Source organism: Lemur catta, chromosome 17 (assembly GCF_020740605.2).
Source record: "Lemur catta isolate mLemCat1 chromosome 17, mLemCat1.pri, whole genome shotgun sequence".
Taxonomy (NCBI): Eukaryota; Metazoa; Chordata; class Mammalia; order Primates; family Lemuridae; genus Lemur; species Lemur catta.
Genome location: NC_059144.1, coordinates 34,899,215 through 34,921,578, shown reverse-complemented (window position 1 = coordinate 34,921,578; position 22,364 = coordinate 34,899,215). Strand labels below are relative to the sequence as shown.

Genomic DNA, 22,364 nt, shown 5'->3' with positions numbered 1-22,364 from the left:
CTAAGTGTGTTACATACCCTTGCACGGTAAAGTCAAAGCATGGGCAGGAATACCCTGCTCACCATGAGTGCGTGACAATACAGTAGGTGCATAATAATACCACAGTGGCAGGAATAATGAAGGCTAACAATCATGTTTACCACGTGTGCCTGCGATTGTGAAAAGATTAAAGGTTTTAATCAGATCTTGTAAAAACCTGAAGTTTAACATCTTAAGTCGTTTAATCTGAATTGTATTGGTTATATCTTATGGACAATTAAAGTCTGAATATATTACAGTCCTGTTAAGCAATATTAAAATTTAAATTTCTTAAAATATGTATATAATATGATGATATTATTAAATCATTTTCACATCTTCCTTGTTTTAGATAGTTTATTTATCACGACAGTTTGTATAGCTACCTGGGCTTAATTTTACTCTTTCTATTTTGTTCTGTAATCTATTGTTTGATTTGTAACCTTCACGAGGCTACTTTCACTTGCTCTGCCTTATTTATTACTACATCCCAATAGCTACAACGATGCTTGGCACCCAATGGATGCTTCATAAATACTTGTTGAATAAATGTCAAATACAAAGTTATACAGTGCCACACCATTTTACTTTCTTAAAAATGAAAGTTGCTTGTGCTGTTGCTTGAGAACACATTCAAATATCTGCCATAGTGAATTGTTATTTTTTAAAATAATTTTGTTTCTATTAGGTTTATAATTTGGAGAGAACTGGCTTAATTGTAACAATCTCATGTACTATCTAAGAATATTTCACTTAATTTATTAGTTTTGTAAAACAATTCTTAACATTTAAAATTTATTTCTTTATTTAGATAATCCATGTTTCTCTTTAATTGCCAAGACATTTTGTGTGTGTGTGTGTTGCTTTATAAATGGAATTTTTGATCAGGGACTTAATAAACCATATTTGTATAATTTAGATTTTGCTAGTTAGTAAATCACCTCAAAAATTGATAGATTAAAATAGCAAACATTTATTCTTTCTTACAAGTCCGTGAGTTGGCTGGGCAGATCCTCTGGTCTGGGTGGCTCAGTTGAAACTGAATGGTGTAGGATGAGCTTCATTCACGTTTCTGGCAGGTGGTTGGCAGGCTGATTGGTAAGGCAGTTCATTGCTGCTTCATGTGGTCTCTCATCATCCAGCCTTCTAGCCTGGAGGGCTTCACATGGTCCTCTCAGGGTTTCTAGCAGCAAGAAGGTAAGCCCTGCTGTGTGAACATTTTTTAAGCCTCAGATTGTATCATGTTTGCTATTGTCCAATCGACCAAAGCAAGGGACATGTCCATGCTCAGATTCAAAGGCTGGAGAAATAAACTCCACATCTTGATAGGGAGAGTTGCAAATTTATAATCCAAATGGACTTGGATACAGGGATAAGGGGGTGTTTGGTCATCTGGCTATGTTTCCCAGATTAAATATTTTAAAAGAAAAATCATATTCCTTAAATGGACTGTCTTTAATCCATGTTCACTTTATTCTCATGCAAATCACTGATGTGAAACACTGAGTGCTAAATGTCTAAGAGAATTGGTTCCTCATTTGAATTTTTTATTCATTCACACATTCATTTATTAATTTCTCCTATAGGCTAGGCACCGTCCTTGGTGCTGTGGATACAAGGGTGAATAGGACAATGTCTTTGCCCTTAACGAGCTTATGGAAGATCTGGGGATAATTTTAAATATTTAACGATGGATTGACATTAGATCTGACCAATCATAATATACACCAGCCTTGGAGCAAGAGGAGGGACCTGAGGCTTCTGGATCATGAAGAGGTTGAGGGTGTTCCAGGAAAGGGCCTGAGGTGGCAGAGGGGTCAAGACAGAAGATACAGAACAGTGGCTATTTACCCCCAATAGAAATATCAGGTCAGGTGCATCTGTGCATCCAACACTGTATCAGCCCTTGGGAGACCCACATGAGAGCAGATAATGAAATACAGTGAATTAATTACTGTAGACCACATGGGAGCCTAGAGAATAAGAAATTAATCTTGTAGAGAAAAATGGAAAGGAATCCCATAGATCAGATTACATGGCAGTGGAACTTTATACGATAAATAGAAGTTTGAGGGGTAATGAAGGAAAGAAAGGATATTTCAGGAAGAAGAAACATGAACTTGAAACAATTGAGCTTGAATGCTTTTAGATAGAGAGCTTGAACTCTCCTCTTCCCAAAGTTCCCACCACTCCCTAATGTAGCACTCAGTTGGTTTCTCTTTCACCCTTACCTACCTGTAGGCTTTTGTGTTTGCAGTCTCTGAATTCTGATGCCTGACATTATCAAGTACTTATGCTATGCCTGGTAATGTGCTTAATATGTTACATACCCCTAAATTCCCACTTCTACAAGGTGAGGACCTACCGTATATAAATTCTCCTTTCACATCACTCAAATATATTCACGTTGACAGCTGGACAGTGAAAATGGAGAAAGGAACTACATGGGGATGAGGCAGGAATATATTACTGTGCATGCTGTTATTTTTAGTGGCTACCTCTTCTAGTCCTTAAACTGTCACTGAAGAGTTGCTTTGAACAAGCTGCAAAACCCTGAAAGGTCATAACCCAGGAGGGGAGAGAATCCAGGAACGTGCACCAGGGAAGATGCAGATAGATAAACAAGCCATAAAGTGTACCATATTTTCTCTTTTCCAGCATTTCCCTGAAGAGCTGACTCCAGGCTATTACCCTGTGAAAGTGAAATTGTAAAAGCGCCAATCCCAAACAAACCTACACCAATCCCCAGTTGGCTCACTTTCCTCATTGCTGTTGAAACCCAGGAGGGTCTTGAAGTGAGGTGTGACAATTTGAGAGGCAGAGTGAAGATCACAGAAGTGAGAAACCTATCACCTCTCTTTTCATACCCTGAGAAACATATGGGCCAGACCTAGCATGCCCATGGATCTCAGATCTCGTGGCCAGGACAGCAGATGGATATCCACCACTGCAATGCCCTCTCCTCCAGCCCAGGCCAGCTATTTCAAAGGTGCCTTAGCTGAGAGTATTCACATCTGACAGTCACCTTGCACACTGTGAGCAGAAATAAGCATATCATTTCTGAGGAACGAGACTGAATGCATCCACAGGTGATGAGAATGAGAGATAGGGCAAGAAGTAACTGGTCTAATCTGCTGACTGTCTGGCTGTGGGGTCATGACTCTGGCTTCTGTGACTGGAGTATAAATGGAGCTTGTAAGATTTCATCTGTCTGATGCAAGTAATAAAGTTAGTGTTGGAGCAGTGTTGGGAAAGGAGGGCTAGATTTCTAGGAACCAAGATATTAGGCATTATCTGCAATAATTCTGCTTCTTGAATATCTTTGGATACTCCCTTTGGATCATGGAATCAGGGCTTGCCAGCCTTTGCAAAATGTGTCTAAAGAGCCAGAGTTATGTCAATCATCAGACAGGGCTAAGAGGAGGCCTCTTCTATGCTCTATTTTTCTTTTTCATGGTCTGAAACCTGAAGCTTCAAGCACATATATAATGGCAGAGTCCTGGGGTTGGTGGAGCCACAGGCTAGAAAATAGCCTAGGTCCCTGAAACACCGTGTGGAGGAGAATGCTTGCCAACCAGACACTCAAGGGGACTTCTGTAGGAGCAAAACATAACCCGTGACCTTTTGTGAAAACAATTTAATATACTTTAACTGTAAATTATCATTCCAGGATTTCTTTTCATTATAGTCTTGGATTAATTCTACTCTGTTCTGGATATCATGTCTTTTTTTTGCTTGGAAGTGTTTGTTGGAGTATTCATCAAGTGATTTTTTTTAAAGAAAGAGTACTGAAGAAGTAAACTTTCAGAATAATTCATGTTAAAAAACTTCCTATTTTGCTCTTGACTAGATAGATTTTTCTGGATATAGAATTTTAGATTCAAAGTTATTTTCTCTCTGAATTCTGAAAGCATTGCTGCATTGTCTTCTACCATCTAGTATTGCTAATGAGACATTTACAATAGAAAAAGTGGTAGGTCATACCAACAAGAAATGTGTAAAAAACAAATACAAGCAGCAAATATACATATAAAAAATATATCACTAGTAATTGGGTATCAGACATTAAAGAGAACCCATTTTTTCCCCCTTTCATGTTGACAAACATTATAAAAATGATGATACTTAGCATTGGTGCAGATTGGGGAAATAAGTGTTTCCTGTTAAGGGGTATTTCCTGTTAATGGGTCTGAAAATTGGTATGAGCTTTCTGGAGAACATGTTTTGTAATTTTCAGTGGTCAAAATCAGTTACTTTTACTTTTTAGATGAGATTGTTTTGTTTTTGTCTAGCTGGAAACTTTTAAGTTCTTCTCTTTATCCTTGTAAAAATTTCGTGAAGATTTGTTTAGATGAAAATTACTTTATATTTTTCAGCTTAGCACTTACTAGCTCACTTTCATCATCTGCTTTGTTTTAGCCTCAGAGAAATAGTTCTTCTATTATTTATCTAATTTTTTTTTTTAAGAGACAAGGTTTTGCTATGTTGCCCAGGCTGGCCTTGAACTCCTGGGCCTAAGAGATTCTTTCAATTCAGCCTCCTGAGTAGCGAGACTACAGGTGTGCACCACTGCACCTACCCAAGGTAATTATTAAAAGAGTTATTTCTATCTTACTTGAGATGGACTCACTTTAATAAAATATTTTAATTTTTCTATGTAATGTACCTGTAACATTTACTGTATATAGGACTTATAGCCCCATCTATGTGGGAAATCTTTAACATTTGATTGATTCCACTTAGAGTTATCTCATCAATAAAATCTCTTACAAATTTATACTTTGAAGTTTTAAGAATTTTTTAAGAGTTAAAAACTCTTCATAGCTATTTTGTTGAAAATGTTCTAGGGGAACTGATTATATTTTTTAATATCAACACATTATTTTATATATAAAGGAAAACCCATTTTCCTTTATATATCATAGGTGTCTATATTTTACGACTACGATTTATTGAAGATTCATGTGTGTGATGGAAGACTGGTATAAATTATATAAAATCGGTACTATATTGGACACTGTAGAATAGTTGCATGACATTTGCTATTATTTACAAAATAGACACATTATGGGGAAATCATGTATTGTTGGCAAGGAGATTATTTTACGCTTTAAAAATACTCATAGACTGATTGGTTGCATTAGCCTGTTGAAAAGTTTTCATTCAAGAGATGCCAAGATCTTTTTCCATGACTTCACATTTCTACGCATTCATTTTTCAGACACAGAGCCTTATTCATGCTGGGGATCACAGTCAAGTTGTAGGGTAGATTGATCTCATCACAGCAAAGCCATTACATTTCTTTTGGTCTTCTTTACACATTTACTCCATGCATGCTTCAAAGCTGGGAAAAATGTACTTACAGGCTGGAGAAACAAAGCAGCAGCAATTTCCTTGCCTTAGTCCTTGGCCCATGATGAAGAAGAGCACATGATGTGGGGATTGGAGCCAGACCTACCCCTGGCCATGGGCACTGTAGCCGACCCAAACCTAATTAAGACAGATCCTGAATACACTTGGGTGAGAGCCAAAATCACTAGCCCCTTCAATCAATATTTTTGATCTAAAAATTGGCATCTTGCTTGAATAAAAGGAGCACTGTTTCATGCTATGGCTATATATATATATATATATCCTTTTACTCCTATTCTGACCTGCTGTTGGTGAATATTTGATTGATTCGTATCTGTGGTAACTTCTTTAAAAAGTTGACTTGCAATGTGAGATTTCAGCCTCTCATTTGGACCAAGGGATGCAATGAGCATTAGAATAACAAGTCCTACCTTAAGCCCAGGCTGGCATAGATGTCAACCTTTTCCAAATTATTAAGCTAGTTTCACTTGTTCTCTTATTCAGGATTGCATTACCCCTGCTAACGTACAGTTTAGCTAAAATAACCTTTGAGGAACATTGATTTGATAAGGAAGAGGATGAGCATTCCAGGAAAAAACAATGTACCACCAGAGTCTTGGAAGTCCTCTTCATGCACTGCTAATCAATCTCCTTACAACTTGAAATACTGTTGCCTTCCAAGATGAATCCATCATTAATCTCTACAAGAGTACTCAGAAGATAGTATGTGTTGGAGTGCTTAGTACAGTGTTGCTCATAGTAAGTGTCTAAAAAAATGATTATTTTATTATCTTTCAAGACACCACCTACTAACTTTAGAAATAATTCCTAGTTTTGCATCCAGGGAGTTCACATTGCAGGCTATGAAATAGAGAAAGAAAAGATTAACATTTGATTCATTTTGGTGGCTTTGTTATGCTGAAGATTTATCTTTTAATGAAGGTGAAAGGAGTAGCAGATTAAGACACCTTACCTGTTAGAGACAGTCAATGAAATATTTACTGATGAAATGATATGATTTCTGGGGTTTGCTTCAAAGTAATCCAGTGGGAGGGAGAATGTAGTGGGAGGGGGGGACAGATGAAAACACTGGCCATGAATTGATAATGTTTGAAGCTAGGTAACAAGGTACATGTGGGCTCATTACATTATTCTCTCAAAATAACTGTATGTTTAAAATTTTATAATGTAAAACTTTTTTTCTAAGTGGGTGGATTAGAAATAAATTTTTAAATAATAAATCACAGCTAGGTCCCTCCCTGTGAGTTGTCTTTAGCTAAATAGAGTTGTCTTGCCCAAGATAATTTCCTGCCCCACACTTCTACCCTAGCATCTTGTATCCAATAACTGGTTGGTGTGGGGAGGACATGGCCTGCCTTCCTGTGTCATCTTGAGAGAGCCCTATAGGATCATCTCAGTTGCACAGTTCCCCATGGAATTGACTAAGGTCTTTGCTATAACATCATAGTTCAACAACTCCCTCTTTCCAATTCTGTTCCCTTAATTATATGTGGTCTCAGTAGTATGCTGGTAAATGTTTGACAGCCAGCTCTCCAGATACCTGATTTGTAGTGTTTGTCAATTTCCATAGTTTAAATACTCCCACTGTCATCAACTTCAAGCTACCAATGTGATGTCACTGAATGAAGAGATGTGAACCACTGGCTCTCATCACAGTGCAAGCCAGCTCCAGCCACCCCTACCACTTTTCCCCTGTGAAATTCCTAAATGCAAATCTCCATCTCAGTCTTTTTCAGGACAACCTGAACTAAATCAACACAAAACCACCAATTATTTTTTTATACTGTCAATTTTGGAGATGTGTTTATTAAAGAAACTAACATTCACAGGCATAATGAAGTGAAATTGGTCATCTCAAATGTTTCAGTGAAACATACACATCACACACACACACACACACACACATACATTATGACACGTGCCACAATAATTGCCTAGAAACATTTAAAATACAGACTCCTTTTAATTGTCCAAATATTACACAGCTGGGTAGGGTGTTCTGAGAGAGCAGACTTCAAATATGTTGTTCTTACTGTGTTGAGACCAGGACAAATTGCAAGAATTCACCAGATGCTGTTCTTATTGCTAGTATTACAATTGTTATTATTGCTATAAATCAAAGTATATATTTAAGAGAGTCAAGTTTTCATCATAAGAACTTGGATTTTTAAATCAGAGTAAGCCATTTATAATATTTGCTATCTCTGGAAAAAAAGAGCTGTTGGAATAAATAAATAATTAGAGCTTGAGGGTTTTTTAAAGAGTAGGAAGAGAAAAGAGAAAAAACACACCACATTCAGGAACAAGGTGATGAAAAGGCAAAAGGACATCTTATAGGGAGTGATACAGGAGAGAACTGGAGAAGGAATAATTTTGCCCAAATGAATGGCAGATTATTCTTCAATATGGGGTCCATTTTTGTAGAAAGAAAAGTTACTTGGAAAGAGAGAACAAAATGTCCCATTGAGGAGAAAATGTTGGCCATGGAATAAATTTACTTTACCAGTACAAACACACTTAACTATCAACAGAGAATCAAAATAAGGTTCATGTTATGTTATTGGAGCCAACTAGTATATCAAACCGAAAGGTCCAATAGTGGTTCTCATATTTTGGCAATCAAAACATGTTGAAAGGCAATGTGGCTAAATATCCCTGACACCATGGTTTCATGTTAAGACTAGGAATAAGTCTATGCCATTTTCTTGTTATGCAAGTATAACCTCCTTACAAATATCTTGTGGAACCTTTCTCCTCTGCTTCCCTGAAGGCCATTTTCTAGAACAACATCTTCCATTTATCTATCGACCAACCAGATTCTCTTTTCTAGACTTTTATACTCTTGCTTCCTCTGTAAAGGAAAAAATGTGTGTGTGCATGCAAATAGAAGGGTTGAAGGTGCGTAACGTTATAGTTCTCGTAGAAAATTCTCTTTCCCAACAGATCCAACCAAAGAGACATTTTTGGCTCTTAAATAGTTATTAAGATTCAATGATCCCCATTGAATTAAAATCATGGTCTTATTAACCTAGCATAAACAGCTTTTTCTTATAAAAACTAAAAAAATCTCATTATTTGCAACCATCCTTCTACCCTTTTCCATATGACATATACTCATATCAGCCCCGTGGAATCCGGATCCCTCCTGATGCACTTGGGAAGCATTCCACTTGGATTATAGTTGTTCCCGTAAGTGTATGTTCAACACAGACTCTGACAGAAATAAGTCCTTTTTCTTGCACATTGGAATGTAATAAATTGCTCCAGGACTCTTGGATCTTGATGAAAAGAGGGTAACATCCTCCCTGCCCACCCTGTGCTGGGTGGGTAAGTAATTACTCTCCCATGATGAATTAGACTCAGGCTCTTCCATGAAAGCAATAATGGTGGACATTCCTGCTCCTGAAGACATCTGTCTAGGGACTTAAAGCTCAAAAGTTAGGTGTGAAGGTGTGTGTGAAGATGCAGTCCCAGAAAGGAAGGAGGATGTTTATTGCATGCCATACTTTGCAGAAGGCTGACATGTCTCATTGTCTTTACCTCCTCTTTCCTTTATAAAACTCAAGGCATTCATGCATTTTGGACAATTAACTAGGAACAATTTCATTTAAATTCACATATTCATATTCAGGAGATAAGACCCATATGTCTTCCTTTCTTTGCACATGTATGACATACATTTTCTTTGCACAAGTGATGCCGCACCAGTTTCATTGAGAAGAGTTGGAATTTAGTTTTCAAAATCAATCATTGGATGGGGCAACTGCATTTTCAGAACCCACGTCATTGCTCCTGTCACTAACAGTGCTCCTTACAACTCTTAGACAGTCATAAGGAACTCTGTGATTGCGGCTCACTTTTAAACTGATGTACCCACTTGGCGTTATAATTTCCCCATAAAAAGCTTTCCACACTGATCACCTTTTTCCTGTAACAGACTTTGAGCACCAGGGCGCACTGCTCCATCCAACACTGGCGCTGTGGGTCAAGTTTCTATCTCAGTGCACAGCATGAAAGCTTGGGTCCATCTGTGTCACACAAAGCCAAACCTCTCTTGAAGTGATTTGTTTACAGTGTCATTTGATGGAGTGGAATGTTCTGGAACTCATTCGAACTGTTACAGAAGCATTGCTAAAAGGTCACCACTGCTCTTTAGAGTTTCCAAATCTGGGCACCATCTGGGAGTTTGTTAAAGATAAGGTTTTCCATGGGCTTTTTCCACACCAACTAGATCCAATTAGCAAAGGGCTACTTTTCCAGAGAAGTTTGTATTCACATTCAGAGAGAGACAGACAGAAAGACAGAAAATGCAAGTAAGTTATAGTTAGTTGCTCAAAAGTGTGCGAGCCCACTTTGACCCAATTCAGAGTGCATGTGCCAAGTGACAATACTATTTATTAAGCTTCAACAGGGGTGTCAGTCTTAAAAAAGTTAGGTAGAATTTGCTTTTAAATGTTCTTGAGTCAATACATTCTTCAAGTGTGGTCTTGGGGGTCAGTTTTAAAGGAAATAGAGTCTCACCATTTATTCAAAATCCAATATGAAAAGGACAATTCATTCCTTAAAGTAATAAAGGCTATGCAATACTAAACATTCACTCTGCACAGCACCAACAATATTCAAGTTGTTATAACTTTACAGTTTTAGTCTAGGCCTAAGATTGGCTTGTGCTTGTGTTCTACCCTCTCATGAAACAAAAGTCTTGAATTTTCCAAACCTTAAAAGCTCAGCTATAAAACCGTAGGAGACCAGCAAGAGGAAGAGGAAAGTTTCCTTTGAGGACATCTCTAGTTGCTGCTGGACAGTTCTGCTTTCTCCTTCAAAACATTAACTATGTCTTTTGACACTTGTCCATAGAAAATGTCCAAATGTGGCAAATGGTAGAAGCAACAATTTCTTTATGCTCCTGCCTAGAACTTCCCATAATACAGACAAGTCCTAGCTGATACTTTTACGGGTGGAACAAGGAGGGCAAGTATTGTCTACCACTTTTACCCACATCTGCAGATGAAATAAATAAACACATACATTGATTACTGAATCAAAATTCTCTTATTTGGTTGGAACCCCTGAAAGGGTCTGGACCAAAGGGGCTGCACAGTAGCAGCTAAAACATAGGCTCATTGCCATTAAAAATATTCTAAGAAGTGTGTGTGTGTGTGTCTTTCTAGCAGAATATTTGAGAAAGCAGAAACTTAAATCTGGAATCATATTTTCATCTCTGCAGTCCCGAGCTGGTGACATGAAAAACAGGACAGTAATTTCCCTCAGTTCAATTAAACTGATCTGGAAACCAAATTGTCCTTAGGAAAGGAGAAAAATCCATTTATATTCCTTCTGAGGCAAGGAGGGAGGTCTTGCTGGCAAAATCTTTCTGTTTCCTTCAGGACCAGGAAATTTAATCTTCAAGTTCAAAGCTCGTCTCATCATAGAGCTCAGGGCGTGCTGATTGCATGTGCCGGGAATATTTCAGATGCAGGAGATCACCCATCTCATCAATGGCTTCCAAAACCTGCAACGAGATTGGCTTCCGTCAGCTATCTTGAAATTCCTAAGTGGCACTGTTTTGTAGAGCCTGGGATAATAGCAAGTCTCACAAAGACCTACTGTCTTATTTTGCCAGCTTCTTTGATTTTAAAGAAAAGGGTCAAGATCCATATCATTAGGTTGTGGTTTATAAGTCCTAGAGGAATGTTAGATGCTAATTCATTTTATTTAATGGTCTAACTCACATTAGGAATGTTTATTTTATTTTGGGAGTGTGTGGAGAGGGATAAAAACATCTGACCTATGTTTACCCTTAGGTTTTGTTTTAAAACGTAATGACTTATATATAGCCTCATGGAAGAAAAAGATAAAGTTGCAGAATGCATTTGAGGTTGTCTTCATGACACCGCAGACCAACCTGGCCAAGAACAAAGGGGAAGCTTGTGGGAGCTGAGTAGCATCATCTTCTGTCCTCCCACACTATACGCATCTCTATGTCCTTAAAACTCACAAGGGACCAAGAACTCACCTGTTCCAATTCTCTTACTGTAAGTAGGCAGATGTATCCCTAATTTTACAAAAGAAACCACTGAGATACAGAGAGTAAAAATGTCACTTTCACTTCTAGTCTATCACTAATCCTATGGTATCAGGCATGCCTTTTTAACCTTTCTGAGCCTGTTTTTTTCCCACCTGTCAAATAAGGTGGAAGACAATGTTAGGGTCTAATTCTTTGAAAAGGTAAAGTGGGGACTTTTGACATTAGAATGAGTGACTAACGGGGCTTCTGGACTTTCCTTTTTGGGAAGTCTTTCAAACTGACATCGGTTAATATATCCACCAACATGGTAAGAGTAATTTATTTCTTAGCAGTAGGATTATGGTTGTTAAAATGTGCTTCCCTATTTTTCTAAATTTCCTACATCAAATCTAAGTACTAAGAAAAAGTAACAAAAATTATCTTTGAAATGACATCTATCTGCGATAGTTTCTATCAATCTTTGCTTCAGGTGGAGGATGGAATAGCTCAACAGTTTCCAAAGTAGAGTACCTGCACACTTGGCGCATATATAAGATGGTTCATATGGGATGTGGGAGGAAACCATTAGGATTTCTATTCATTTTTATCTCACCCTTTTTATCTTCTATTTGTGCATATGTTATATAATGTACATAGTATATTGGTAATGCACATATCATTTATAAATAGTTTATGTTAAAGCCCTATAATCAAAGACCACCCAGAATACACGTGTACTCAGTGTTGGGCTTCATTAGCTTGCTGCAGCGTGGGTCAGGGGGTGGCACAGCACATATCAGAAGAACCGTGGACATCTCAGTGCCAGGAAGTCGGGAGGGGCTTCTCATCGAGTTAGGGCTTGTGCCTGAGCTGACTCCAAGGAAGCAGGGACCAGTTCTGGGTTGGATGCTGTCAAGAAGCAGGAATGATTCATTGGCTGACGATACATTTATAATTTTTCATCTGGAAGGCCGAAGATGAAAGCAAGGCTAGAGTTGTCATTGGTAAAGGAGCAGCTGTCACACACGTTAGTCATAAGAGGGAGACGTTAAGCCATTTTGTGTTTGTATTTAATTTTTTTTTCTTTTTTTCTTTTTTTTTTTTTTTTTTTGAGACAGAGTCTTACTCTGTTGCCCAGGCTAGAGTGCTGTGGCGTCAGCCTAGCTCACAGCAACCTCAAACTCCTGGGCTCAAGCGATTCTTCTGCCTCAGCCTCCCTAGTAGCTGGGACTACAGGCATGCGCCACCATGCCCGGCTAATTTTTTGTATATATTTTAGTTGTCCAGCTAATTTCTTTCTATTTTTAGTAGAGATGGGATCTCACTATTGCTCAGGCTGTTCTCGAACTCCTGAGCTCAAATGATCCACCCACCTCGGCCTCCCAGAGTGCTAGGATTACAGGTGTGAGCCACTGCGCCCAGCCCATTTTGTGTTTGCAGAGTGGCCTCATCTCTGTCTTGCTCCAAACAAGTACATGTGTCTAATATTATTTTTAATATTCTGGGAGCCTTTATGTTCACTTGTTACCTTAATTCCCTGGGTGTTTAACAGGGCCATTTTTTGCTTTCTCTTGTGTGTATGTTAAGGAAGAGCCCAAAATTTTCTGTTAAGATGGGTGCATGATCTCAAAATTTCAGCGGCATGAAACCAGGTATTCTATACCAACTAAGAACTTACAAAGAGAATCACAAGGTCTGACGTCTACAGAACTGGGTACATGTGAGTACTTCAATGCTGCTCAGACCACAAAAAATCCAGATTCCTCCCTGCTGCGTCTGTGTCTCCTGCCACTGCCAGGAGCTCTCTCCCTGGCTACGTCCTTCCTGTCACTGCCCTGCGGCGCTTCCTCCTCACTGTCCTCTTTCCTTCATGTGTGAACGTGCTCAAGTCTTCCCCATTTTCAAGGGCTTTTCCTACATCTGCTTTTTACAGCCAAACTTCTCAAAAGAGTTGCCTACTCTTTCTTACCATCAACTCATTTCATTTAAAAGAAACAATTTGTTAAAATTCCTGTACTGGAAATGTTATAGATACTCAGAGAACCTGGGAAATATAGAAAGGTGTAAAGAACAACCACTCATTTCACTCGTCATCTCCAAACCTAGTTAGCTCAGTTGTTAATGTGTTACTCAGTACATTTCTACTGTGTACTTCCGTGTACTGTACACTGGTTTAAGTTCTGAGGCTAAAATGGCAAAGAAGAAGGACACAGCCGCTCCCTGCATGTGTATGATTCGAACTCAAATTATCCTCTTCACTCTTTTATTCTTTGTATTCTTATTTCTGTTCCCTGCATTCCTTTAATACTGCCCATTCTGAGGAACATCAAACCCCTACTAATTGCTAATCCAATAGTTTCTTCTTATCTCTCACTGCATTTGAATTTTCTGCAGTTTGAGGAGGGGCATTTTGGTTCTCTTCCTTCTCCTACTTGAAACGTTCTCGTCTTGACTGTGTTTAACACTACACTAAACTGCCTCTTTTCTGAGAGCTCTAGCCCCAGTTGGGTCCAGGTCCCTATCTGTGATTCCAACATCCACCCTGGGACCTAGGCACTCTCCGGGAGTCTGCCTTGGGCCTGTTCACTCTCACTTGTATCTGGACAATCACATCCTCTACCATTGGCTCTAATGCTGTCTGAGTTCCCTCAACTACAGCAGCTCTTGCCTTGCGTATTCTCCTAAGCTCTGGAATCTGATGTTCTCTTCCATAGATGGTCCGTGGACACGTAACCTCAACATGTCTAGACCTGGGCTCATTTTACTCCCCCATTCCAATTGAAGATTTGCTGTTCCTTACTGGATACCTCACCTCATTTGAAAGCTTTGCCATCCTATTCACAAGGGCTAAACACCTCAGATTATCTCTTCCCACACATGCTCTGCACTCAGTCGTTTGCCATGCCTTGGCAACTCCACCACACATTTGTAATGTCTGTCCCTAGATTTATTTCTTTTGTTTCCACTGCCAGTGGCCTTGTCATCTCTTGTTTTGTTTAAATAGCTCCCTTTTGGGGTCCCTTCCTCTTGCCCTTTTCTTCTTCAATCCGTATATCACATTTATTTCATAGTGATGTGATTATGTTGCTGTACTCGTCAGAAACCTTGAATGATGCTCCACAACCTTCTTCAAAAAAGGCCTAGTTCAAAACTCATCTCCTGTGTACATATTCTCCATTATAATAATTCATTCCCACCTTCATGGTCCCATAGTTTTCTATTTTTTTCCCCAAGATTAATTTATTCTGTCTGGTATTATCATTAATTGTTTATTAATGGCTTCTCCTAGAATTTTTGCCCCACAGTTTGCTAGTAGTAGACACTCAGTTGTGTTTGCAAAACCGTGTTGATATTATTAGACTCTTCCGTTAACCCCTGACTGATTGAGATGGCCTAGTTCTCTGACATTACTCATTCACATAAAAATTAAAGTCAAGGGACAATAAAATATAATTTTAAAATAATTTCTGTGTCACTTAGGCCTGGCTGATATAATATATAGATCTGTCTTTGTTGTTGATTTTCTAACACATTGCTTAGTTGGGTCCTAATTTATTATGGCAGATTTGGTGGCTATGAAAAATGTCAGGACACAGGTGGTTAAAGCTAAAATAGCATTTTAGATTAGCTTTTGCATTTAAGAACAAGTACACAGCACAACATTTAGCTACTCAGTCTTTTCTATGAAACCAAATGCTGCCTGAAGTCTTAGCTTAACTGATTTTCTTTTCTGTCTACTGAGTGGATCACATTGTTGGGCATTGCTGATGCACATTTGTTTTTCAGCAGTAAGTTCCATTAGTGTTGTTTTCCTAAACCACCCAAGAGAAACCCAGAGAACCCCAAGCTGTCTCAGTAAAAGAACTTTCTCAGCATCCAAAGTACCCGTACTGGATCCTGGTGGCCTATCGTATACTCACCGTGTCTAACATCTCCCGGGTATGTGCTGCGGAAATACAAAACCGAGCCCGGGCTTCTGCGAGGGGGGTGGCTGGAAATCCAACGACCACCACCCCAATTTTTTTCTCTAACATATGCCTTGCAAAAGCCCTTAGGGAAAAGCAAAGAAAAGGTGGTTAACTGAGAAAAGACAAAATTATCCTGCCAACAAAAGGAATATGGTTAATTGACTTTTTAAAATTTTTTATGATAGTAAGTAGAAGCTATTCAATTGAAGTTATTAAACTTTTATCAAATGCAATTGACAAAGAAATGGGAAGTCAGTCACTTGACGCTGCTTATAACTGAGTGTGTGGCATTATGGGCCTGACACACTTATTAGGTAATTGTGAGTACTGAGTCTTATATTGAGCGGAAAATGCTGATGTACGTGTCTCTGGTTTAATAAGTCTGCACTGATGTAAAATCTTTCATCTGCAGGGTTCCAAGGTCTAAAAACCAAACAGCTAATACAATGCAATTACAGAAAGAAGGAATATATATTAAGAGTAAACCTGTATATCTTAAGAACTTAATACCAATCATATGTGGAAATTTCAATAAGCCTATTTTTAGGGACCACAATGTGAAGACCAGCATCAGAGTGCTCACAGTATCCAACTCCAAGCCAATATTCCCACTCCAGGGCCCAAGATTATATTTTCCATCAAATCATAGATAAGAAATAGCAAGAGTCTCCTCATTTTTTTTTTTTAATGTGTGAATGAACATACCCGGGTATGGCCAGGGATAATAAACCCATTGACTGGGTTAAGAGGGAATGGAGCAGTGGGGAGATAGGAAAGAAGTGTGCAAGCACCAAGAACCTGGTGGGTAGATGCAGCCTATAGGATGGAACTCAGAGAACCATAAAGCTCTTTGATGCAGGCAAAACCTTTGTAAGCTATGTTCCCTTTCCTTCATCCTTCTAGCTTCTTTCTTTTCCAGAGCTAATCTCAGTAATGATTCTAGAATATGAAGCTCAAAGTCTGTAAATTTCTTGTGCTGAGAGCCAAGGACAGATAAAAAAGTACACATTCCCAAGTGACTCTTTTCCCTTTGGGCTCTGTTACTCTTTGCAGGAAACCTTAATTACCGGGTGGCTCTACCTATAAGTGAGGTAAAAGCCTCATATCTGTTCTTAGCATTAAGAGGTTGCTGGGGTATTGTCTTAGGCTGGAAGCTGACAGTACCAGAGAAACCTTCCTGTCATAACTCAGGAAGAATTCTTGAACCAGATGCAGAGAGTGAGCCTGCCTGTCCATTCATCCGTTTTGCAGTCTAGCAGTCTGCCTTTTGGTTGCTTCAGGCAGAATGTAGGTTATCAAATAAAGCAACGGAGACTGCAAGACCTGCAGAACACACAGCCTGTCTGGCCCCCTGGCTTGGGCAAGGCAAGATTTGCCCTTTGATTTCCACTGCGAAGGTTGTCAGGAGATGAAGCTTTCTAGCTGAGAAAGCTTGAAAACAGAGGCTGTTCTTTCTCTTTCTTGATCACCCTATGGAAGGCTGCCCACGGAACTGCACAGAATGAGAGCTCATAATTGTCTGAGAAACAAGTCAAGTGCTTTTATTGCTAGAGTACAAACCACCTGACCCATGATCTCAGGCCAGTTTTCGGGATTCCCAGAAGACCGTTTTCACTGTCTGCATGTTTCTCTTTGTACCAAAGGAAGCAAGTTTTGCCAAAGAATGTAGAGCAAAATATATGACTCTGTTGATTCATTAGGCTAATCTGGGGCCTCCCTGGAGCACTTTCGAGTTTAAAACTTACATTACTAAAGCTAATGTCCTTAAGTTAATGGATTTGGTTGCACTGAACATTTTTATATAATGAGCCTCTGTGTTTGCACTCTCCAAAGCAAATTCGAGCTGGCATAGGCTGAAAGAAACTAAATGATGTGAAATAATCATTAATAAGAATCATAAAATAATTAGTATTACATGCAGCATCACTACATCTTGTGTCCCACCATCTTCCAAGTGTGTATGAGGAGGACAGTGGAAGGAAAATGCAAACCCTGTATCAAGTACTAAATACAACATATTCTTGATTATTTAAGTGCATATTTTGCAGGTGAAATCACATTATACTGAACTCTATAGAGAAGTCCAGTGGTAGAGTTGTAGCAGGACTTTGTTCAAAAGGATAACTGGCTGGAGATTATATTTTTATTCTGCATAGCTGGAAACGTGGAGAAATCATAGTTCTTTAATAAGATCAAAGTTTTTAAAGGAACAAATGAAAGAAGTGCTTCCACACTGGCTTATACAATTAACTCCCTGTTTCAAAAGCTTCTCTACATATGAACTTTCCATGGAAGAAATATCATACAAGGAAACAAAGCCAGGCAGCAGGGCAAGCTCTTGCCAGCAACTCCTGCCAGCAATAGATGATATTACCTTTTGTAACTAACCTGTTCTCAGTTTCCTTAGACAACCCAAACAATGAGATTTTTTCTATCGTAGTGATTGATGCTTTTTGAATCACCAAAGATGACATTAAAGAAAGTTAAATTTATACTCTGTATTGCTTTAATGAGTTGTGTATTTTTTTTCTTCCTATGGACTAAAGCTTGGGAGGCCGTGTACAAAAGAGCTCTGGTTCAGGAGGCGGATGGAACTGGCTTTCAGTTCTGGGCTCTGCTGCCTACAACCTATGAGTCTTAGAAAACAGTTTGATCTTTGTGACTCTCAGCATCCTAATTTATAAACTAGAGGTAGGCATCCCACTCTCCATGGGTAGTCACTGAGGTCTAATAGCCTTACTTAGCATATAATCAGCATTTTGCGATGTTGGCTCCTCCTAAAAAACACTCTGAAGTTTAAAGGAACAAGACAGCTTGATTTATTTTCCAGTATTCAATATAGCAGTATTGATGGAGAGTATAGTAGGATTTTACCTACTATTTTTCTGGAAGTCCTATTTTTATTAATGTAACCAAAGATTGTTATAACTATCTTAAGGAGCCATGCAACCATGGTGACAGAACCTTGCACTCACTTGAAACTAATAATAATCATCATTGCAGCAGAGTGGCAGTAATACTAATAGCTACCACTGATTGAATGCTGATGGTATTCCAAGCACTACTTTAAGTGCTTTCTACACGTTATGAATATGATTAATAATAATAGCTAACACTGAATAGCTCCTGTATAAGAGGCAACATGCCAAATGCTGTATGGGTCTTATCTTGTTTAATCTTCACAATGACTTTATGAAGTAGATGCTGTTATATCCCATTTTATAAATGAGAAAACTGGGACTTCAGGAGGTTGGGTAACTTGTCTAAGATACCCCAGCTAGGAAGAGGCAGAGTCAAAATTCTTTTTGATTCCAAACTTTCTCACTCCACCGTACAGCATAACTTGCACATGAAGCATATTGTACAATTGAATTCTTGAATTTAAATGCATTTATTTTTACTATGCATTGACTCTTCTTATTGGGTTGTTTCGTTTTTCTGACCTGTTGAGATTCTAATTCCAGCTTCCACCATTAAAATCAGAAGTATCCAGCACACTCCCTACTGCGACTGGGACATTTCAGCATTGTGCACGTGACACCCTGGACAAGTTTATTTTTGGTGCCTTCTTCTGAGTGAATGATGAAATATTAGACAGACATGAGCTAAGTTTGGAATTTTTCTTCTGGAACACATCATTTCCCCAACCATTTTGAATAAATGTGGGGTTTTGTGTGTGAATGTGTGTCTGCCTTCCAAACTCAGATGGTAAAAGGTTTTGGATTATCTGCTACTTTGAATCACCACTGTCTCCCTTTCCTGCCATTAGCACAGAGTGGTGTGGGTGTAGCATTTCTGTAGCACACTATCTCCTTGAACACCCCGTGCACTATTTACCTGACCCAGAGCTGTGAACAAAGGGCCAACTGGTGGTAATGGTGTGGCATGCTAAAAAAAAACCAAACAATCAAAAACCTCATGTGTATGTTTTAACTGGTTGTTATTTTTCTGTGATGAAATGACACAAGAGCATCTGTCTTTTTGGAATTTATAACTCAGTCTTACCCCCTATGATTTTCAAGTACTAGGCCCCAAACCTCTTTTATTGTTATTTTTCTATACTTCAAATACTCTGCCAATCTATGCAGACTGTTAGAGAGTCAAACAGAAAGTTCCAGTGCTGGGTTATGTTGGAGGGCAGTTGGGACTTCTAGAATCTGATAAATCTTATGTAGAATATTAATTTCCTTCATGTGCTTGGTCAGTGACACAAATAAACATTTTACCTTTAGGAAGGATTTTATAATAGTTAGTTTCCTTGTAATAACAGAGGTCATTGGTCTCTTGCAGGTTGGAGAATGGCTCATGTATAAAATTGTCCATGCCATACTGAGAAAAACTGATTTTTTTCCTCTTAATGCACTGGTTGCTAATGTTCAATTTCAGAGTTGCAATCAATGGAAAACAACCCATTGATTGCAACTCATAGCAGAGGCATAAAAATTGAACATGAGCTTTCAAGCGGGCCTAGGCTTGGGTTTCTTATGTCTTAGCTTTACGGCTATTTGACTTTGTACAACTTTTGGCAAGTTGTTTAGCTGCTCTCAGCCTCAGCTTTCCCACACTGTAAATGAGGCTGCCCTCTTCTGAGGATGGCCAGAGTTCAAGGGGAGAAAGCACAGGGATTGATAACGTTGTTTTTATGGTAATATTGAGAGAGAGGGTCTTCAGAAGTTCTCCCTGAGAAAGATCTTGGGCCAGAAGGAAGCTCAGGATCATCCTTAATTTGCAGTTGAGGTTGAGGGAGATAAGTGATTTCCCTGAATTCACAGAGCTTCAATTCAGGGAGAGAGGCAGGTCTTGGCACCTGTTTCCCTTCCTATAAGACCCATGGAAAGGCTGATGAGCTGGCAGGTGGCTTCTGAGAAGCTACACAAGTGAATTCTGAAGTTGATCACTCCATTCCAAGTGCATAATCTGATGCCTGTGCCAACAAGTCTCATAGTGTCACCATCTTAGGTCCCTTCGGGGCTTTAGGTGTGATACTGAGAGTCCTTGCATACTTACGCTACTTTGCTAGGCATGTAAAGGAGCACAGGGATGACGGGAGAACTCTCGTTGCCATAGATAATGAATCCCATTTTCTGCAGTCTCTGTCTGAAGTATCTTGTGTTTTTTTGCAAGTTGCCGTACTCTCTGCAACCCTGAAAAGAGACAGGCATGGAATCTATCAATTCCCATTAGGAAGAGGGAAGCAAAGGTCAGGTCAACTTGGCAAGCATTTCTAAGCCTTTCTGCAGGCCTGCATCATTTGCTGGGAGGGGGCCAAAGTAGGGTGGGGAAATATCTCCTGGGGAGCAGGTGTGGGCACTGATGCCCAGGACTCTGCCTTGAGCCTGGAAGGCAGGAGTTGGAGGAGGATGGTGTTACTAGGTGCTGCAAGCAACTAAAGCTGGGCTAGACTGCAGGGCTGGTGGGAGGCAGGGTAGGTACCTAGGGTGTATGGGCTCTGTGCTTTAAAAAATGTTAACTCAGGAGAAGGGAGTGTGACAAGAAGTAATACACACACACACTACACACCAGTCATCGGTAGATGCTTTTTAGCCAAGTTGAGCTGGCCCATTAAATCGCTTCTCATCTAAGTCTTTAATCAAAGGATCCTTCATCCAACCTTCATCTGTCCTGAAGACGCCTGTCTACTCCAGTCCTGCCTCTAAGTAGGTAGGTAAGGAAACCAGCCAAAACTAGATAGTGTTTGCTCAATAAGAATGAATAGGATTGAACACTTAAGTCCCCTGGAAATCAGCCCAAAGTTTGCAGGATCACTATCCAGCAGGAATGTGTTGCTGCAGTCTTTCTGGTCCTCTTTACCTGACCTCCATTCTGACTGGTCGAATGTTCATTCAAACTGGTCAGAGATCCTGCTCTAGAGGTTACTCAATATTTTAATCATTGCTCATGGATGTTTGTCATTCTCCAAATGGAAAAAGGGTACAACTATCAGTAAACATGTCAGTCATGGTCATCTGGTACCTTCTCAGGGAAATGGCCCCAGACTGTGCCTTTACAAAGGCTTGAGCAGTGGGAATCTGCTCAGCATCTTTCCTCCAGGGGACCATGATATTTGGGTAGGGTGGGCCCTGCCTTTCCTCTTTACTGCAAGGGTAGCATGAGACCCAAGCTTGATCAATTGGGATGCTCCATCCCTGGTTATCAGTTTGATGGTGGTACACAACCTGGCCCTATTAGGCTTTCTTCAGATCCACTGATGAAGTGTGAAGATGAGATAATCCTTAAGCTTCATCTTTGCCACCACATGGAGGACGCCTGCTTGAAAATGACGTTGACTCAGATAAAAGCTAAGCCACAAGATGGTAAAAGTCCTGATGGCATCATTTGAACCCCTGAGTCTAGCCATGCCTAAGTTAGGCCATTTTTTGGGCTTTTCTACCATGTGAAATGATATATTTCCTTTTCTGCCACCTACAATCCAATGTTTCCTGAGTAATCCAGGTGGCCATTAATCGGATCAGGTGGCCTCTAAAGAGCAATAATAATATCAGCAACAATAATTGTAGCTCACACATATGTAATGTCACCACTGTTATAAGCGTTCAAGACTTTGATTTAGGTACCATAATCCTATGTTGCATACAAGGAGAAACCACTTAACTTTACTCAAGTCCACATAGTTGGTAGGTAGCTGAGCCAGAATTTGACCCAGGAAGTTGGGTGTAGAATCTGCACTATGTACCCCTATACTACAGTGCTCTGCCCAGGTAATGGATGGTGGCCATCTCTTCTCCTCGAGATCAATAAAACTCTCATCTCTGCCAGCTGTTTGGATCATAACTCTACCAATTTATTTTCTAGTAGAGGCAGTTGAGAAGTTCAAGGCTGGGCAAGCTTTTGACAGTCTCATGTTGTGAGGGGTTGGAGCCCAGGGCCCCCTTCACTTTGGGTGGAGGCTGCACCCAAGGAGTAAGGGTGAACCAGAATTAGAGAGGCCCCCAAAGGGCACTTTCTTTACTGAGTCATCTGATATTTTCCCACTAGGC

The 22,364-nt window shown here is 39.5% G+C and overlaps 1 protein-coding gene across 1 annotated transcript in view; it reads right to left on the bottom strand.

Moving 5' to 3' along the window:
• Window positions 1-7,334: 7,334 nt before the first annotated feature.
• Window positions 7,335-22,364, bottom strand: part of SPTLC3 (serine palmitoyltransferase long chain base subunit 3) — a 129,016-nt gene continuing 113,986 nt past the window's right edge. The window contains 4 exon segments of the mRNA XM_045528394.1: window positions 7,335-10,903; window positions 15,319-15,448; window positions 20,374-20,483; window positions 20,485-20,510. Coding sequence (XP_045384350.1) covers window positions 10,790-10,903; window positions 15,319-15,448; window positions 20,374-20,483; window positions 20,485-20,510 — 380 coding nt within the window. The 3' untranslated portion in view covers window positions 7,335-10,789.